General features: G+C 36.5%; 1 protein-coding gene across 2 annotated transcripts in view; it reads left to right on the forward strand.

The window, feature by feature from the left end:
* The window catches only part of ADGRD1 (adhesion G protein-coupled receptor D1), a 170,326-nt gene that overhangs the window by 18,788 nt on the left and 134,660 nt on the right, over window positions 1-16,878 (forward strand). For both annotated transcript variants that reach the window (XM_054219356.1, XM_054219357.1), the window contains 7 exons: window positions 1,304-1,387; window positions 4,751-4,846; window positions 6,285-6,407; window positions 11,088-11,267; window positions 12,471-12,725; window positions 15,763-15,827; window positions 16,629-16,784. In XM_054219356.1, the coding sequence (XP_054075331.1) occupies window positions 1,304-1,387; window positions 4,751-4,846; window positions 6,285-6,407; window positions 11,088-11,267; window positions 12,471-12,725; window positions 15,763-15,827; window positions 16,629-16,784 (959 nt within the window). The remainder of the gene's footprint in view (window positions 1-1,303; window positions 1,388-4,750; window positions 4,847-6,284; window positions 6,408-11,087; window positions 11,268-12,470; window positions 12,726-15,762; window positions 15,828-16,628; window positions 16,785-16,878) is intronic.

Raw genomic sequence — 16,878 nt, forward strand, 5'->3', positions numbered from 1 at the left:
TGGTGAACAAAACATGTTCTCATTTATGTTCACAGAAAAATTTCTATGTATCTGTATCAACCTTCTAAAACTTTCTTAGATATAGGAGATTATAAATTGATTTCGGCACAGCTGGTTAAATTAATTATTTTGAGAAAAATGGGTTTCTTGCAGCTAACAAGATAATAAATTACAATTCATGTTTTCGTACTTATTAATGCTCTACCCTGAAAATAGAATTGTTATCTTAATGCAAAATTTGATTGTTTTGGGCAGCCCACTTCTAGTCAGGTTGAATAGTCACATCTAAAATCTGTTCAAACTCATCATTTAGTCTGTGCAGATAAATCTGCCAATGGAAACCAGCAGATGTTTTGCTTTTGTCAGCTTGTCCACCTCTTGCTAAGGAGGGCATTCAGGAAAACAAAATGTTCTCATTAGCCACAAGGTGTTGTTCTGGTTTTAGTGTAGTGGAGAAGGTTCTGAAGGAATGGCTAATGCCATACAGGGAGGAGTGAACCCTTTTTCCATAGGTTCCTTAATATTCTGGACCCCCTTCTCTTGAGGAACATCAAATTCCTTCTGTTAAAGTAAGTTCTGCTGTATCAGTCTAAGGTGAGAGTTATCTGGAGACATTGGGAAGGCTAAACTCTGCAGTAACAACTGTGCAGGCACCTATACTCTCATCCGTGTTGCAGCTTCTCCACTGTTGAGTACTGCTCCTTGCTAGTGTCTTTCCATAGAAAAGCAAAGGTGAAAAATGCTTGGATTAATATAACCTGAAGGTGTTGCACTTGTTTTCCAGTGGGTTTTGGAGAGAGGATAAGATTCCTGGGAACTTTTTAGCATCTTCTCCTACTCCCTTAACTGCACAGAGCTGAGTTACCTATGGAGGAGGCAGGAGCAGAAGTAGTATGCTATAGAGGCTAAACATTCCCCCATGCATTCCCTTCTCAGTGCTTTATACTATCCACTGTGCATTTAAAATTTTGCTAAAATCTTGTATGACTGATCAGCTGTTACTTCAATGAATGCTGCCTGATACGCTAGCAGAGATTTAGTCAGAGATTGTTACACATTTTAAGTGCAATTAAAATAAAAATCAGTTGAGTTTATTTAAAACAGGTTTCCTGCAGTGGTCAATCAGATATATGGCTTTAATCTACTCTGCCATTTTGATTTATGATCTTGATTGTGTGCGATTTACATACAATAAATATCTTGTTTCACTTAACCTCTTGACCTCCTTTATTGTTCTCTTCTGTGGAAATGTGTTACACTCCTTGGTCCTTACTTTAACCTTTTCATCTGTGTTTCTTGAAAGGGTTCAAAGTTCTCGCATCGGCTTCCCATTACTGGCCGCTGGAAGATGTGGATGGAATTCATGAGTTTCGGGATACAAATGGAGGTAGACAAAGGATTCATTGACAATGGCAATAACATAAGTATTTGTGGCAGTCTGTAAGTAGAAAGGGAACAGGAGAAGTGGAAGGGGTTAGCTTTTGTACCACAGCAGTTGAAGATATTTTTTTTCCCAGTTAATGTTTTTGCAGTGCTCCGATGTCCAAATGATATTGTATTTGTGAACTGATTTTTATAGAGTATTCTCAGCTATTTTATGGGCTGTCTACACATTGTTAAGGTTATAAAGAGAAAAGGTTTATGATCCAAAGAGTCATTGAAATTGTATTGTTATTAGCTGGTTTGGTACATGCATAGCATGAACTAGTACAGTCAGTGGCTGACATCTCTGGCTATGCCAGCAGTGAAGATGCCTGCTTCTTTTTGCTTTTTGGAAGGAATTAAATGCCCAAGTTCTTCAGGCACTTTTCAAAATTGCACGTAGTATCAATAGTAAGAGAAGTGTTAGCTCTTATCTGATTACTTCTTACTCATTTTTATATCTGCTTTTCCATATTTCCTAAAAAGCAGTATTGCAGCATTAGATCAAACGTTTTTTCCAATCGGGCAAACCCAAGAGAGGTTTGGTAAGGCACAATTCTCACTGATTTGAAAGAGTCAGCTGTCAGGACTGTAGGATCCCAGAAGGAATGGTATTAAAAGGCAGACTGATTGGATTCAGCAGTTTTCTGGTTCTGACGTTTTTCATCAGGAACAAAAAGGGTGACTGGGCATCCTGGGGATGTGCAGGTGATGTAGTTAATGGAGCTTCGACTGAACTACTGTATCCCATCGCAGCATCGTGGGCTTGCAGGGCCATTCCTTTGACATGAAATTTTCAGCTACGCTCTGCCTCCTTGAGACCAAAAGGTCCCTTAGTAATTTTCACATGAATTTTCTCTCTTCTGATGCTTTAGCCAATTCCAAGTTGGGCTGATGTATATTTCCCAGTACTTCTCTCGCTACGGCTGACCACATTGGCAGTTGAGCTCAACTGTTTTGTACTAGTGCAAGGGGTAGCTGCTGTGTTCCTACTGGTGACTGGATTATCTTTACCCAGCAAGATCACTGCAGAAGATGAAATCAGGAGTTGGAGGCCTTTACAACCTTATGTGAAAAATGTTACAGAAGTGCAAAGTTGTTGCTCTTTATTACACAAAAATGGCAACATCAATCTCTGTTCCTATTGTGAAAAAGACCCATAAATATATAAAACCTTTTATTCCAGAGGTGTTCAAGTATTTTAAGCTTAAACTTTGACCCATCTTTCCACAGTTTCTTGAAGGAATGAAATCGGCTGACCATAAATAAATATGGGCAATGTTCCTTTCCTATTAGAGGCTAATGGCAACATTCCCATTGACTTCAATAGAATCATAATTTGGCTTACAAAGAGTTACCAGATGAGTTCTCTGACACTGTGTTAATTTTCTGACACTGGACTTTATGTGGTTCAAGAGGACTAAAGCGTTCCATATCTAGCACATTTTTGGCACTCGTGGTACAAAGATGTTGTTTTGAAAGTGCTTTGAAAGGGATATATCAAATATAGCTCTTGGAAAAATGACAACTGATGTTAGATTGTTTTTCAAATTATGTTAAATTACATTATTTCAGCAAAATTCAGGAATCTTTTCAGTGGTATTTTGGAAGAGATAAAGCAGAATATAAAAAGTTTCCGATCCTACAAAGCTTCACTTACAGGAATAGGACTGGCTCAAATGAGCAATCTCCTTTGACTCCTATTATGACATTGTGTTAAATAACTATAAATGAGCCAGCTGCATGACTTCGCTGAAAAAAGTTTGGAGGGCTTTGTCTCACTATTATTTTCAGATGGTGTTGATAGCTGAAAGTCTTTTTCTCTGCAGTGCAATTCTGACAGTGTTAAATTCTTTCCTTAATGTTGTAGTGGATAATTCAGATTCTTCTCAGTTGCTTGTATTGTGTCTTACAATACACAAATATTATTTCAACTGCCTCCAGCAGAAGTTTTATGTAGCTATCTGATATTTGAGCTTGATATACAAGAAAAGCTTTCTTTATTGTGGTAATCTAATGCAGGTGACAATTTGCTTGTTTTTTATTCCATTCTGATTACACAACTCTTCTGTTTATTGCTAGAGTCTTTCTTGTTTTTCCACTCAACATATCATGCAATTAGTTTCATTCCATGTTTCTCCTCTTAAATCCTTGAAGCATCATAATCTGTCCGTCATGTTAATCCATTTTATTTGTTGAAGTCATTGTGTGTGAAGCCAGATTTATATCTCTCAATGTATTTGTGTTGTGAGAGAGTGTCAGCAAATTAATTTTTTGGTTACCTCATCAGTAGAAGCAATTGAAGGAAAACAATCAACTTATCAACTTAAAATACAGCAAATTAAAAAAAAATATAGTCATGTTGAAGGAAAACAATCAACTTATCAACTTAAAATACAGCAAATTAAAAAAAAATATAGTCATGTTGAAGGAAAACAATCAACTTATCAACTTAAAGTATAGCAAATAAAAAAAAAAAAAGTGGTCATCTGGCCCCCCATGCATGGTTTTTGGTGCATGTGGCCTTTTTTTTTTTTGAGCATTTGCCTTTCCCTTCTGTGAGCTCAGTTGGTCTAAAGCACAAATCAATGTGTGTCTATTTACTTTCATGGGCTTTCCATCAAGCTCTATTTGCCTGCCCAGGGTAAATAATTACAATGTGCAAGATACTTGTAAATTATCAAAATAAGAAAAAAATAATTAGGGAATAAAATTGTGTTGTCAGCTATAAAAAATGTTGAGGTTTTATCTTATGTTTAGATGGAGAATTTTAATTTGTGCCAATTGCCTCTTATCTGTTCACTGGATACAACTGCGGAGAGTCTGGCACTACCTTTACACCTCCCCTTGGGTGTTTATACATATTGATAAGATCCCTGAGCCCTCTCTTCTCCAGGCTGAGCAGTCCCGGTATTCCCAGCCTTTGCTGGACTTGCTCCAGTATGTCCATGGCTCTTCAGTACGTAGCAGTTGAACTGCCCATAACATTTGCGCCACTATAATGATTTTTGTTATAATTCTGGAGTTTCTTACCAGCATGATTATATTTCAGAGCCCTTTATCTGCAGTTGTATTTTTTTAGTTTTTTCTCCTCAGTTACTGTAAGAAAAAAAATGTTTTAGTGATACAGTACTTCTGTAGTTAAAGAATGTAAAAGTCACATTGCATACAAGTCCTTGGGAGAAGTGGTGTGTGATAATTTTAAAGGCCGCTGACCAACACCCGTGACTTGTGCTATGTTGAGAGATATGAACTGGCCGATTCATTACTGATTGTGTTTATTCATTGTTTTGCTCATTTGCTTATTTTCTTTTGTTGTTCCACCCAGCTCTAAGAATCCACAACTTCACTGTGCTTCCTTCCCATAACTCTACCTTTGTATATACCAATGACTCTGCCTACTCTAACTTCTCTGCAACTGTAGGTGAGGATTTACATATTTTTTGTTCTGCATTTGTCAGGCTTGGATGGTTCTTGTAACGTTGGATTCAAAATTAACACTGAGTTTTGGTTCAAATGGTCACGTGTTAAAGGTCTATTTATGCTTACACTGGCATACATCATCGAAAAAGTATTCCTGCAATATTACCTGAATGACTCTGAACTACTGGGAGAGGCATCTCCGTGCTAAGCAGCCTGCGGGAGGATGAGCCCCAGCAGTCCTCCAAAACCTAAAATATTTGTATTAAGCTTAAAAGAAACAGAGATGACATTTCAGAGAATATATAAGAACAAATAGGTTGGGTTTTTTTCTTCCTTGTCTTTCAAGGCTAAAAGGAAAGAGAAGCCATCTATTTTTCACCATTTCATAGTAATTTTTGAAGGACACATTAAGACAAATGAAAGTAAATTTGCAAAGCCTGGAAGAAGTAAGATCCTGTCAATCGTGACATCTTTGATTAACATGGTTTTTTGGGGGAGTGGGGCAGGTTGGTGTTTGTTTGTGTGTTTTTTGTTTTTTGTCTTTTTCTTTAAAGCAAGCAAAAATCTCCATATATTTGTCCCTTTAGTGATTTTTTTTTTTTTTGTTTTGCTTTTACATCAACACACCAGGAGATAAGAACAGAAAATGACAATTCTCCAGGCGGAAACCTGACAGATTGGAAACTAGTTACATCTACATCAGCATAAGCTTAAATTCATTTAATTTAAGTCACTAGGATTTATACTTGTGTAGGTGCAATTGAAATATGACCTCTTGTCCACTTTACAATTAGGTATTAACTCATATCTAGTTGTTGGAAAATCTGACCTACGGAGAAAGATGGAAATGGTAGAACTGTCGTTTGGGCTGCTCATATACTAGGAGGTTTATATTGAATACTTAAACCCGCTATTTTTCTACTCTCTAACAGTAAAAGTATGCTGGCAAATGTGAACTCTATTAATAATGAACTTCAAATGACCCTAATTCTCTTCAGTCCTTGCTTATCTGCTTTATATACCATTTGCATAGTTCTCACATAATAAGATATATTCAATATGAACATTAAGAGGAGTGACAACTCTGGAAAACATAAGGTTTATTCAGATGACTTTGAAATAATAATTTTGGGGTATATGGGTTCTGTCAAACAGTCTTAGTTAATCAAGAATCTGAGTGATGGATATGAGTATAATTGTATGGTTCTTTAAAAAAAAAAAAGGAAGGAAAAAAAACACAAACAAAAACCCAAACCACCAACAAACCCCTGCCAAACTCAAATAAAAACCAAAAAGAAAAACAACAACAAAAAAACCCAACAAAAGCAAACCTATAGTTGGGACAAGATAAACATATGAGGTGTCTGAGTCTGTTAAAATCACATCTCAGGAAGTATTGATTTACATAAATGTTAAACTATATTTTGCTTTTCGTTTAGATATTGTAGAAGGAATGGTAAACAAAGGAATTTATGTCACTGAAAAGAAAGGAGTTACCTTTCTCTTCTTTGGAAGCTATCAAAATTCTTGCATTAGTAATCCCGAAGTTTGTGGACCTGAAGGTTAGTAAATTCATTAATTACTACTTGCTTTTCTTTTGCTGTCAAATTATGTAATTCAATAATCATTGTTTCTTTCCTCATTGGAATGAACTCTCTAAAATTCTAGATTGACACTTTTTTTATTGACTTTTAAAACAATTATGTGTTGCTGAAAATTTAGTCTTTTTCTAACTGAAATTTAAATTAGAATTAATCCCCAATTGCTCGTATCAATGATCTACAGTAAATTAATTCAAACAAAAACAGAAATAAGCTTACAGTGCCCAAAATTTTACCTATGGCACCAAGATTAATTCCTGCAAGAACTGTAGTTCGACAGACAAAGAAGTTGTCCTACAGGTTTCAAATTTAGGAGACCGTTTTTCGGTGTGGCCCCTTAGCAGGAATGATTTGTTTGTTGTGTTGTGGTTTTTTTTTTATTTTGAATTTATCTTTGGTGATAACAAAACTTTTAAGTTTCTGGTGTTTTGGAATCCATTTGTTCTCATAGGTACTTAAATCTCTTTGTTCTATTTCTCTTCCTTTTCTTTTCTTGGGCTAGGGCCACAAAATGACAGGTGGAATGCCAGGAGAAAAGGTTTCATAATGTGTTGATTACAGAAGATGACTAAAACTGTGTATGACTGTCAAACCAAACATACAACTAGTCACTAGCATAAAACATTCACTAGAGATATAAAATTCAGTAGAAATGGAAGGATCAGTCAAAACGATGGCTTTCTATGCATAAACTCCAGCAGTCTCTCTAAGCTTACGTAGTATTGTTAACATTGAATTTTTTCTTGTTTTTTATTGATTTTAGGCCATTCTTCAAATGGGTAACATTACTTGAAATAGGATTTTTTTTTTTTAGCTGCTATAGCAAAAGCTGCGTATCAACTTTTTAAGAAAGTAGGAGAAACTTGGAGAGCAGATGGTATGCGGCTATTACCTGAGGGTTTTGGAAAAAGTAATTCAGTATCCCACTGTAGGCATATTTTCTGATACATGCTGTATCTTCTCATACTTTTTTCATACCACTGGGAAATAAAAATAATCAGTAAGTCATATTATTTCTACATCTATAGCATAACATAATAATCAGAATAAATTATTTTTATGGTACTAGAGCACTCCCAGTATCTCACAAACAAGAACATTAAAAACATAAAACACTGAAATGTTCAGCAGATAAAATGTGAAGAGAAGAAATCATATAAACAATAAATACTAAATCACTGTAGCAAGTATAAAAAAAAAAAAAGGGGGGGGAAAAAAGCCAACACTCCTTTATCTAAAGAGAATGACTTTGTTTTTGTCTGAATCAGATAAAACCTGTGTCAATGATAAGATGTGATTTTATTCAGGCCTACCATTGCTTAAACATCCCTTGATGTTCGTTGGTTGCATTTGAGTGAAACTGGTGTTAAGTACGCTTAAGCAGGGAATGATTCCTGAAAGGGTCTTGAGATCTTTTCAGATGAAATATTACAAGCTATGAAACAAAAATACCCGTATTTTTTCCTAGCCTAAATTGAATAACTTTTCAGAACTGTTATTTTGACTTGATAGAACAATTCCCCCATCTTTCTTTCTCAAGTAACTTTTAAATGATGGTTTTCGCTAAGTAGTTTTGGGCTCATTAAAGTGATATTTTTGGGCAAAAGAAACCTTTGTGAAAGATGCAAGAGAATGTTCTCTGAATCATTAGTTTGAACACAGTAGGAGAAGCTGGATTTAGTCAACACATGTGAAGCCAAAATTTAAAAAAAGATAAAAAAATAAAAAGCAGCCCTATGCACAACATAACATTTCATGAAGCTGTGTGTTTTCTATGTGCCTTACTTTAATTTTTATTTTTAGTTTCGGCATTTCGTGAACCAAAGTGTACATAAGGAGGACTTAGATCCACAGTTTTCTTGTGGCTACAGGACGATCAGTAGCTACAGGGTAGAACAGACAGTCAAAGACAGGGGAAACCGGCTCCACTGCAGACATGCTGCATAACTCAAACTTCATCTTTCAGCCTGTAAAGAAGGAATAACAGCACTTCCATACCTTTCAGAAGTGTGGTGGAGTGCTGGAAAAAGATTGTGAGACACTTTGACAGAGGAATCACATGAAAAGCAGTAACAGATTAACATGATCAACCTTGGTGGCCCTTTCACCAGGGTGGTGAAGATTGGTGTCCAGATCCAAGGGCAATGCATGGCTTTCTGGAAAGAGGGTCGGGTCAGTGTTTCAACCTGTTACTGGTGCGGTAAAGAAGCCGAAATATGAACTCAGGCTTATCTGCTGATGAAGGTATTGCAACTTGCTTACAACAGACCTCAAATTCTTCAGTTGGCAGTTCACAGCATTTATAGCTTTAAACACGTATCCATTAAGATCTAGCAAACTGAGATTGATGATGTTCATACACTGATTGATTTCTAAGAGGCCGACAATTGATTAGCATTTCCATGGTGGTTACTTTATCACGTATAAAGCATTTAGGGAATGATGTGTAGATAATGTAAATTGATGGGTGCTGTCATAAGGATAAACAGAAAGATCAGTTGAATGGGAGGATACTACATAGTTAAATTATTTATTGTGTGGTAATATAACTTTTAACTTTTGTTCTAAGTTAATATGACAAAAAGAATATGTGAAATATAAAAATATATGTTCCGGAGAGTAGTGGGGGGGAATATTTCTGATAACTGTAGTGACCTGTCTGAGGCTTTTCCATCTTTAATCATAAAATTATGAAACATATAAAAAATTAATCTATGGTTTTAACAAGAAATGTACATAATAGTTTGAGAGCTTCATTAACTTGTGCTGGGCTATCTGGTAGCAAATTAGCAAAGTTCGTGCTGCCTGGGTGGCCTGCAGAACTGCTAACTACAAAATCATCCAAACAGATATTTTGACTACATGTCAAAAGAGCAGAGTCAGCAGGTTAAGGGCAGTGATTATTCCCCTCTGTTCAGAGTTCATGAGAGTCTATCTGGCATACTATGTCCCTGCACATGGCAGGGGAGTTGGAACTAGATGATCTTCAAGGTCCCTTCCAACGCTAACTGTTCTATGATCTATTCTATATTTTTTTGTCCCCTGATACAAAAGAGATGCTGACAAGCCAGAGTGAGTCCAGCAGATGACTCCAGGGACTGGACAGTGTGACATGGGAGGGGAGGCTGAGGCTCTGCCTTGCACCATGAAGAGAATGTTAAGGGCTGTCTTCAACTACCTGACGGGTAGTTATAGAAGCAGATATATAAACAGTCTTAGAGATGCACAATGAAAGTGTGACGGGCAGCGCAGGCACATTATAGCACAGGAAATACTGATTAGATCTAAGGAAAAAAGTTTTTTTGCAATGTGGATGGCCAAGCACCAGGATGGCTTACACAGAGAGGCTGTGCAGTCTGCTTCTGTGCTGACAGTAAAGTCTCATTTGAGCTCTGAGCAACCAGATCTAGCTCTGAAATTGACCCTGCTTTGAGCAGGCAGTTTAGACAAGGTGATCTTCAGGGCCGTTGCCAACTTAATTCATTATGATTCTTTGTGGCAAAACCTTTTCCATTTCTGTACTTCATAAACTTTTTCTCAACCTGCTCTGAACTCAAATTTTACTGTTAGCACTTTGTACTATAAATTCTGAGATGAACATTTTTAGGAGCTGTTTAGTCTTTGTAAATGCTTTTGACTGTGGAACCTCTACAGCAGAGCCACTGTGAACTTCTGAAGTGCAAGGGAGGTTTGATTTGCTACTTGTGTTTCAGTGGAGCCTTTTGAGGTAACTGTTATTAAAGAAACAAGCCAACTTACATAAACCATCTTTCTTCACCAATGTGCAATCTGAAGAGTGCTTCAATTTTACAGTATAATAGTAAATTTTACTGTGAATTGAACAGGATTATTTGTGGATAAAGTTAATCATGTGTTTGCTTGCAGGATTGCACTTGCATTTTGGGAAGAATTCTTTGATTTTTGTGTAAGTGGTGACCTCAAAATCTTGACTGTGGCTCTGCATATGTCTCCATGCCTGTCTTTTACATTGGTTCTTTGCTTTCAGCAATTATTGGAGTGCTGAAGTGTGAAAACACAGGTAGTAACATGCTCAGAAGAATTAAAGTGTAGTTAGCAATGGACGCTACTCTATAAGCATGGGCATGCTGGCAGCCAGTTAGCACATCAGTTGCTTGGAAGCACTCAATGTACTATTTCTGGCTCTGATGGCATTTAGGGAACATCAAGAAAAGATGTAGATGCTGGTGGAGGATATGGAGATATGAGAGCAACTTGTGTTTTGAAATAAGCAAGGATCACAGGAGGAAAAGGGGGTCATCACAGGAGGGTGAGGAGGCTGCAGAGATGAGGCCAAGGGAATGGAAGCAAAACTCTGTAAGAAAAAAGGCTTCATTACATTTGGTGCTCAAAGAACTTTAGTTTTAATTGATAGAAGCTGCTCAGTAAGCAATGATTACTGCTGTGACCTGGGTATGCATGTGTGATGTGAAACCAAGGAAGAGATGTTTATTTGCTTTAAACTGTTAGAACATTGTTGATCTTAAAAATGCTGTCCTTGTTTATGCTAGCAGATGATCTGTCCTCAAAAGCATTCCCACTCTCTGTATTCTACAGTATTGGAAATTTTTAATTGCACTTGGGTTTTTGTCATTAAAATCTCCTCTCACTTGCTTTCATCAGGAGTAACATTTTCCTTTTTCTGGAAGACTCAAGACCAGCAGGCTAAGTTTCTGCCTGCCTCTGGTGGACAAGTAATTTCCAGTGGTTTCAAAATCTGTTCAAATGAAGGTGAAGGCTCAGTGGAATTTTACACCCGGGGGAATGCAATGATGAAGTGGAAAGCAAGCTTTAGTCCACCAGGTAAATTTTATAATTTTTTAAAATTAATTTATTTGTTATATTTTACTTTATTCTTGCAGAGAGATGTAGTGGTAAGAGAACAACTTCAGGAAAGAGAAGTGGATATATAAAAATAGCTACAGACCTCTGTGCTTAAAAACTCTCTTGATGTGGGGGGAGAGAGAGAGAAACTATGAACTGAAAAACCAGTGATACTGTATTATAGAACATTTGTCATTCAGTAACAGTCCTTGGACCCAATTTCCAGTTGTTTCTGCAGTGGAATTCTTATTGACATCAATAGATTAATGAGTGCTTAGATGGAAACACAAGTGAAGAATGCAGGTCAATCCTTGATAGTTCTCAGTATATTCTAAAACTGGATATGTGTGCTGTCCTCTGCTGCCTCCTAAATTAAGACTTTATTTGGTAACTATCTAACTGGGTGTTTAGTCCTTTGGTCATTTTGTTATCTGTTGAGTGTCAAGTTTTGTATGCCATGGCATAGTATTAATAAACATTTTGGTATATCACATATCTTACTGCTTCTATCTAAACTGTGTATTGTTGGGGAGAGGTATTACCTAGTGACAGGAACAAATTCCTGTCTTTAGTAGTGACAGTGACTAAATCTTTTCCTGCCTTAATTTGACTACCTCTACATTGGTAAAATAGGACTTTCTCACCTTGTAGTAGCAGAGTTTTATAAAGCTTAATAAATCAGTTTAGAACTCTTATTTTAAGAGAAAAGCTGCTAAATGGTAAGAATAATTCATACATTTGTAGATTATCCAATCCAAGCGAAAAGTAGTATTATTTTTTCAGCCTCTCAAGTATAACAAAGGAACTGTGGCAACTTTTAATTAGTCTATTTGCTTGTTTTCCAGTTCTTGCAGTCTTTATGCAGTTCTTGCTGAACTGAGTTTTGAGAAAGTATTGAAGAGACTTCAAATCTTGGCCAATAATACTTGGCAAGTGTAATATATGAAACTGCAGTGAGCCCAAGGAAGAGTTCAGACAAAAGCTAACAGGCATTCTGCCAAAGTATGGGCTTCCCCATGGGTATAAAGACTAATATACATGACATCAGCATTCCATAATTCACTCTTAGCACTTCCTATACAGCTCTATAACATTGCACAAGTCAGCAAAAACTTACTGAACAGGAAAGACTCTAAATGGAATTGATTAATGGATTTTGCTATGACTTTTAATGTTTTGCAGGTCCTTATTGGACTCATATTCTCTTTACTTGGAAATCAAGAGAAGGACTAAAAGTCTATGTCAATGGAACTCTAAACACAACTGATCCGGATGGGAAAGTTTTCTATGATTACGGAGACCCCAGTGCAAATCTACTGACTGGGACAGAGGGAGATCAAACTAAGCGCTACGTGAATGGGGCATTTGATGAATTCATTATATGGGAAAGGGCTCTCACCCCCAATGAAATTGAGCAGTACTTTACTGCTGCCATTGGTGAGTATATTCAGTGTTGTCATAATTCATCTTCTGTAAAGATGCTGACTTAAAAATATTTAATGTGTAGGATTTGTTAATTTTACATCTTTTGGCTATGGAACGTCATTTTTAGAGGCAGAAGTCAGGTATGAATGTCACCAAAATGCTCAGCTGTCTTTTGATGTGCAGTCTTTTCATCCTGGGTTCTAGCTCTGTAAAAATGTCATTAAAAAATTAACCAAGATCTGAGTTATCCAGCCTTTGTTAGATCCCCTAGAAGGGTCAAGAGAAGACATAATTAGACGTAAGGCAGAGAACAGCATTAGGCAAGACTGACTCCGTATTTCTAACTTGCGCTCTGGCTGTTGTGTAACTTTGAGCCAAGTCACTTAGTGTATTCCAGCAGATGTGGATAATAATGGTTATCTCTCCAGTTCCTGGAACGATAATGACATATTAACTCATGTATGCTTGTGAACTAACAAAAAATAAGCGGCTGAAACGTAACATAAAAGGCAAAGAATCAGGATGAGAGCAAAGACTTCAGAATACTGGCCAGTAACCCCTGTCAGGTATTCTATGGATCCTTATAATAAAATTTTCACTACAAGAAAGACTGTTGCTATTAAGTGCTTGTGTGTAAGTAGCAATTAGAAAACATCCATCTTGGGGAATAAAGCTATGGGGCACCTGGAATATTTGGCTTTGCCGGCGGTTTTCCTGCTTTAATTTATTCTTACTAGGTTACTGAGAGCTAAAGCAGTTACACCCATAATTCTTGTGCTTTTAAACCCATGGGACCCACTTTCACAATGGAAACTCTGTGAATAACATAGAACTTCTGATGCATGCCTGGAAATGAGAATGTATATGTTTGTGACTTACAGGTTTGATTATAGGAATCAACTATATACAAAATATATTTTATCAAAAGAAAAATATAAACTAGTTTATGTACAATTGAAGTAGCTGAAAAAGAAAATTCTCCATCTGGTATATAATGAACAATCTATTTGCTTTGCCACACAAATACCAGTAATTGTCCTCAACTGTTTTAAAGTAAAACCTTCTTATTTTAAAAGATGACTCTTACGAAAGTCTTCAAAAATTCTGATTGGGAGACTCTTCATTTGATACAGAAAATAGTTTTAAAATCTTAAAAAGTTTAACTTCATAATGTTCTGGTCTTGTTAGAAAAATGCTTTTGTATTTGGCTGTTGTATCTTTCACAACAATCTAGGGTTACTATAACACTATCCAGCTCAAAGCTACCATAAATCACATTCTTTGATTTGGTGTAACTCAAGAAGAATGTTATGTTGCTAAACTCAAGAGCAGCAGATTTTCAAATTGACCTGATCCATCTATATGTGTGCCCTGTTTCACTGTCAGAGAAGTATGACTTGTATAAATACAAAGAGAACTCTGGGGGTTTTTTTAACCCCTTGAGTTCTTGTGAACTCGCAGCAACTGTCCTCTGAAGCCCTCTACCCTCCCATCTTCACTCTAACAAATAATCAAGGCATCGTGGAAAGCTCTTTCTATGAATGCAAATCCTGTTCAGGACTTAAGTTTCTACTTCTTTCCTCTATATTTTGGTTTGGAAAGAGCCTTACTGGGGTTCAAAATATCTGATTGCTGGACGTTAATATTTGTAGCTAGCTTTTGATGGATGAAGTTAAACATTCTCAGAGGATATTGGATAGTACAATGCTAATCAACATAATAAACAAAAGTTGTTCTTGGTATCTATTTATTGACGTTGGAGGGGTTGAAGCTGGGCTAATGTGGTTTGACGTAAGGAACTTAATAGGACAGCCTGTTTTATAATAGAATGAATAATCATGTTCCTTTTGGATCCATGTGTAAAATGTGTCCTATGTATGCAAGTACTCTTTGATTGTGCTGAAATACCACACTCCTCACAAATATAAATTCTTGGTAAGACACAGATAAGAGGAAAATGTTATTTCTTTATCATAAATGGCCAATAAATCCCCTTGCACAGAAAGGAAGCAATATTTTTGAAATGGAGCAACTGGAAACTATCCAAAATTGAGTTTCTTCTTTCTGTCTGGACAAATCACTTATGACATGCTCATATGGTAATTTTCAATGGATACAGTGCTAGTGGGTGACTTTTATTAGTAAAGCCCATCTGATTAATACCAACCTCACTTTGCTTGAGATCAGCTTACTAACAGCTAATAGAGGCATTATCTATAGTATACTCAAACTGCTAATGAAGGCTGTGTTCTGACTCTTTAACCCCTGTTATTTGTTTTAGGCAAAACTAGCATGTCCCAAAAGCCTTAGTATAGCACCGTTTCTACTGATGTTCTTTTATTTGAGGGTGATGCCTTATTTCTGCGGCAAGCAACAAAAGTATTTCCATTGGCTGTGAATATTTCTTACAGAGGCTTTTAATATGGAAAAGTGTTTCTGAATTTGCCTTCATGAGTGTGATTTTTATTTGGCACACAAACAATTTGGGCTCAAGATAGAAGTAAACATTAGCATTTGGAGATCATAGTTGAGACTTCAGTCTCACTTTTTCCAGTGTCTTTATGTTCCCAGTCATAGTTTATCACGTATACAGAAATACAGCAAGGTCATACATGAAATTTTCAGAAGTGCCTACAGATTATTTATTTCTGATAAGACATAGGATTTTCTTTTAAATTTTCCATAAATGCTTTGCATAAATGCTGGGGGAAGAGCTACAGAAGGAAAATGGATGCCAATGTTTTAATTGTACAGTTGTCCTTTATTTATTGGGATATAACACTTGGAATTTCCTGTTTGCAAACAAAGGTTTAATTTTAAGTGTTTAAGACTTAAACTAAATTGCATGGCTCATCTATTTAATGATGATGAAGTAAAATCAATGAGAAAATTAGTAAATGAAATGCTTTAAACAAGCCTGTGTAGCTTGTAAGTGAATAAGTAAAATGCATAGAACAGCAAATATGTTACTTTTTGTTAGAACGGATTCAACCTGCAGTGGGAATATCAGATTTGTTAACACTATCATTCTTATATGTATTTTCCCCAGGTGTGCAAGTTTTGCTTTCTTCAACGCTTCCATGGTCTGTGATGACAACCACCACAAAACCTGTGGTAGGACAGTCCTCTTTAGACAGTAACTCTTTTCTATAATGCCAGAATGTGTATATATTAGAGTTACGGACCCTGCTCACTTCAGAGTTTTCATTGGTGGCACTTATTTTAGTGCCCCAATTATAAAAACTTTCAGATATGCATAGGGAGAATTTTTAACCACTATGGGAAGATGACAATACTACAGAACTCTTAATGTAGGACAGATAAAGGGAATTCATTGTTAAATAAAAATATTTTCTACATTATAAAAAAGGAAAAAAAAATGTAGAAACTTCTGAAATATGTCAATGAACTCTGAAGATGCAGGACATTTAAAAACATTTTGCTAACTTTTCCACTTGTTTCCTTTAAAATTAGAGAAAAAATCCAACCACAGTAATGAAACTAGTTCTAATCTCTTTAGTAAATGCTTAATGAAAAAGGTTTAAAATAACTTTTTTGTATGCAGAATACATACAATTAGCTTTAGTCAGCCTACATGCCATCAGCTGTGGCAGTGTGTTTTCACTTTCTTGCTATCTGCAGTGTCAAGGTTTTATTAGTTTTTCTTGTTCACAGAGACTTTCAGAAAACCATGGCAGATAAGACCTGAATAGCTAATGAAAAAAATGAAGCTGTGCCTGATATTCTGTTTATGCTATTTATCTGTCCATGTGCTTTCCTTTTCCCTTGGCTTTTGTAGCCTCTTGTGTGTAACCACAGCAGTCTGCTGTGCCTCAAACTCCCTTCTGGGCTAAAGCAAGAAATATTGACTGCTGTTTGGAATAATTTCTGATGGGTTGTATCTCTCTTCCTTAGCTCTCTACAAATGCCTATCGTCCCATCATAACTAATCTGACTGAGGAGAGAGGGAACTTCCACTCCCCTGACACCATGCTGGGCTACCTGGAGAACGTGTCCTCCAGCTTGCCCAACAAATCCTTGTCAGAAAATACTGCTCTAAGCCTGACAGAGGTAAGTACCCTTCACATCTGTGTGGGGAGCCAGATGACCTTGAAACTTCTCCAGAAGCTGGAATATCGAATGTAGCTTTGAAAGCTTTTGCTGA

The sequence above is a fragment of the Rissa tridactyla genome, chromosome 13 (assembly GCF_028500815.1).
Source record: "Rissa tridactyla isolate bRisTri1 chromosome 13, bRisTri1.patW.cur.20221130, whole genome shotgun sequence".
Classification (NCBI taxonomy): Eukaryota; Metazoa; Chordata; class Aves; order Charadriiformes; family Laridae; genus Rissa; species Rissa tridactyla.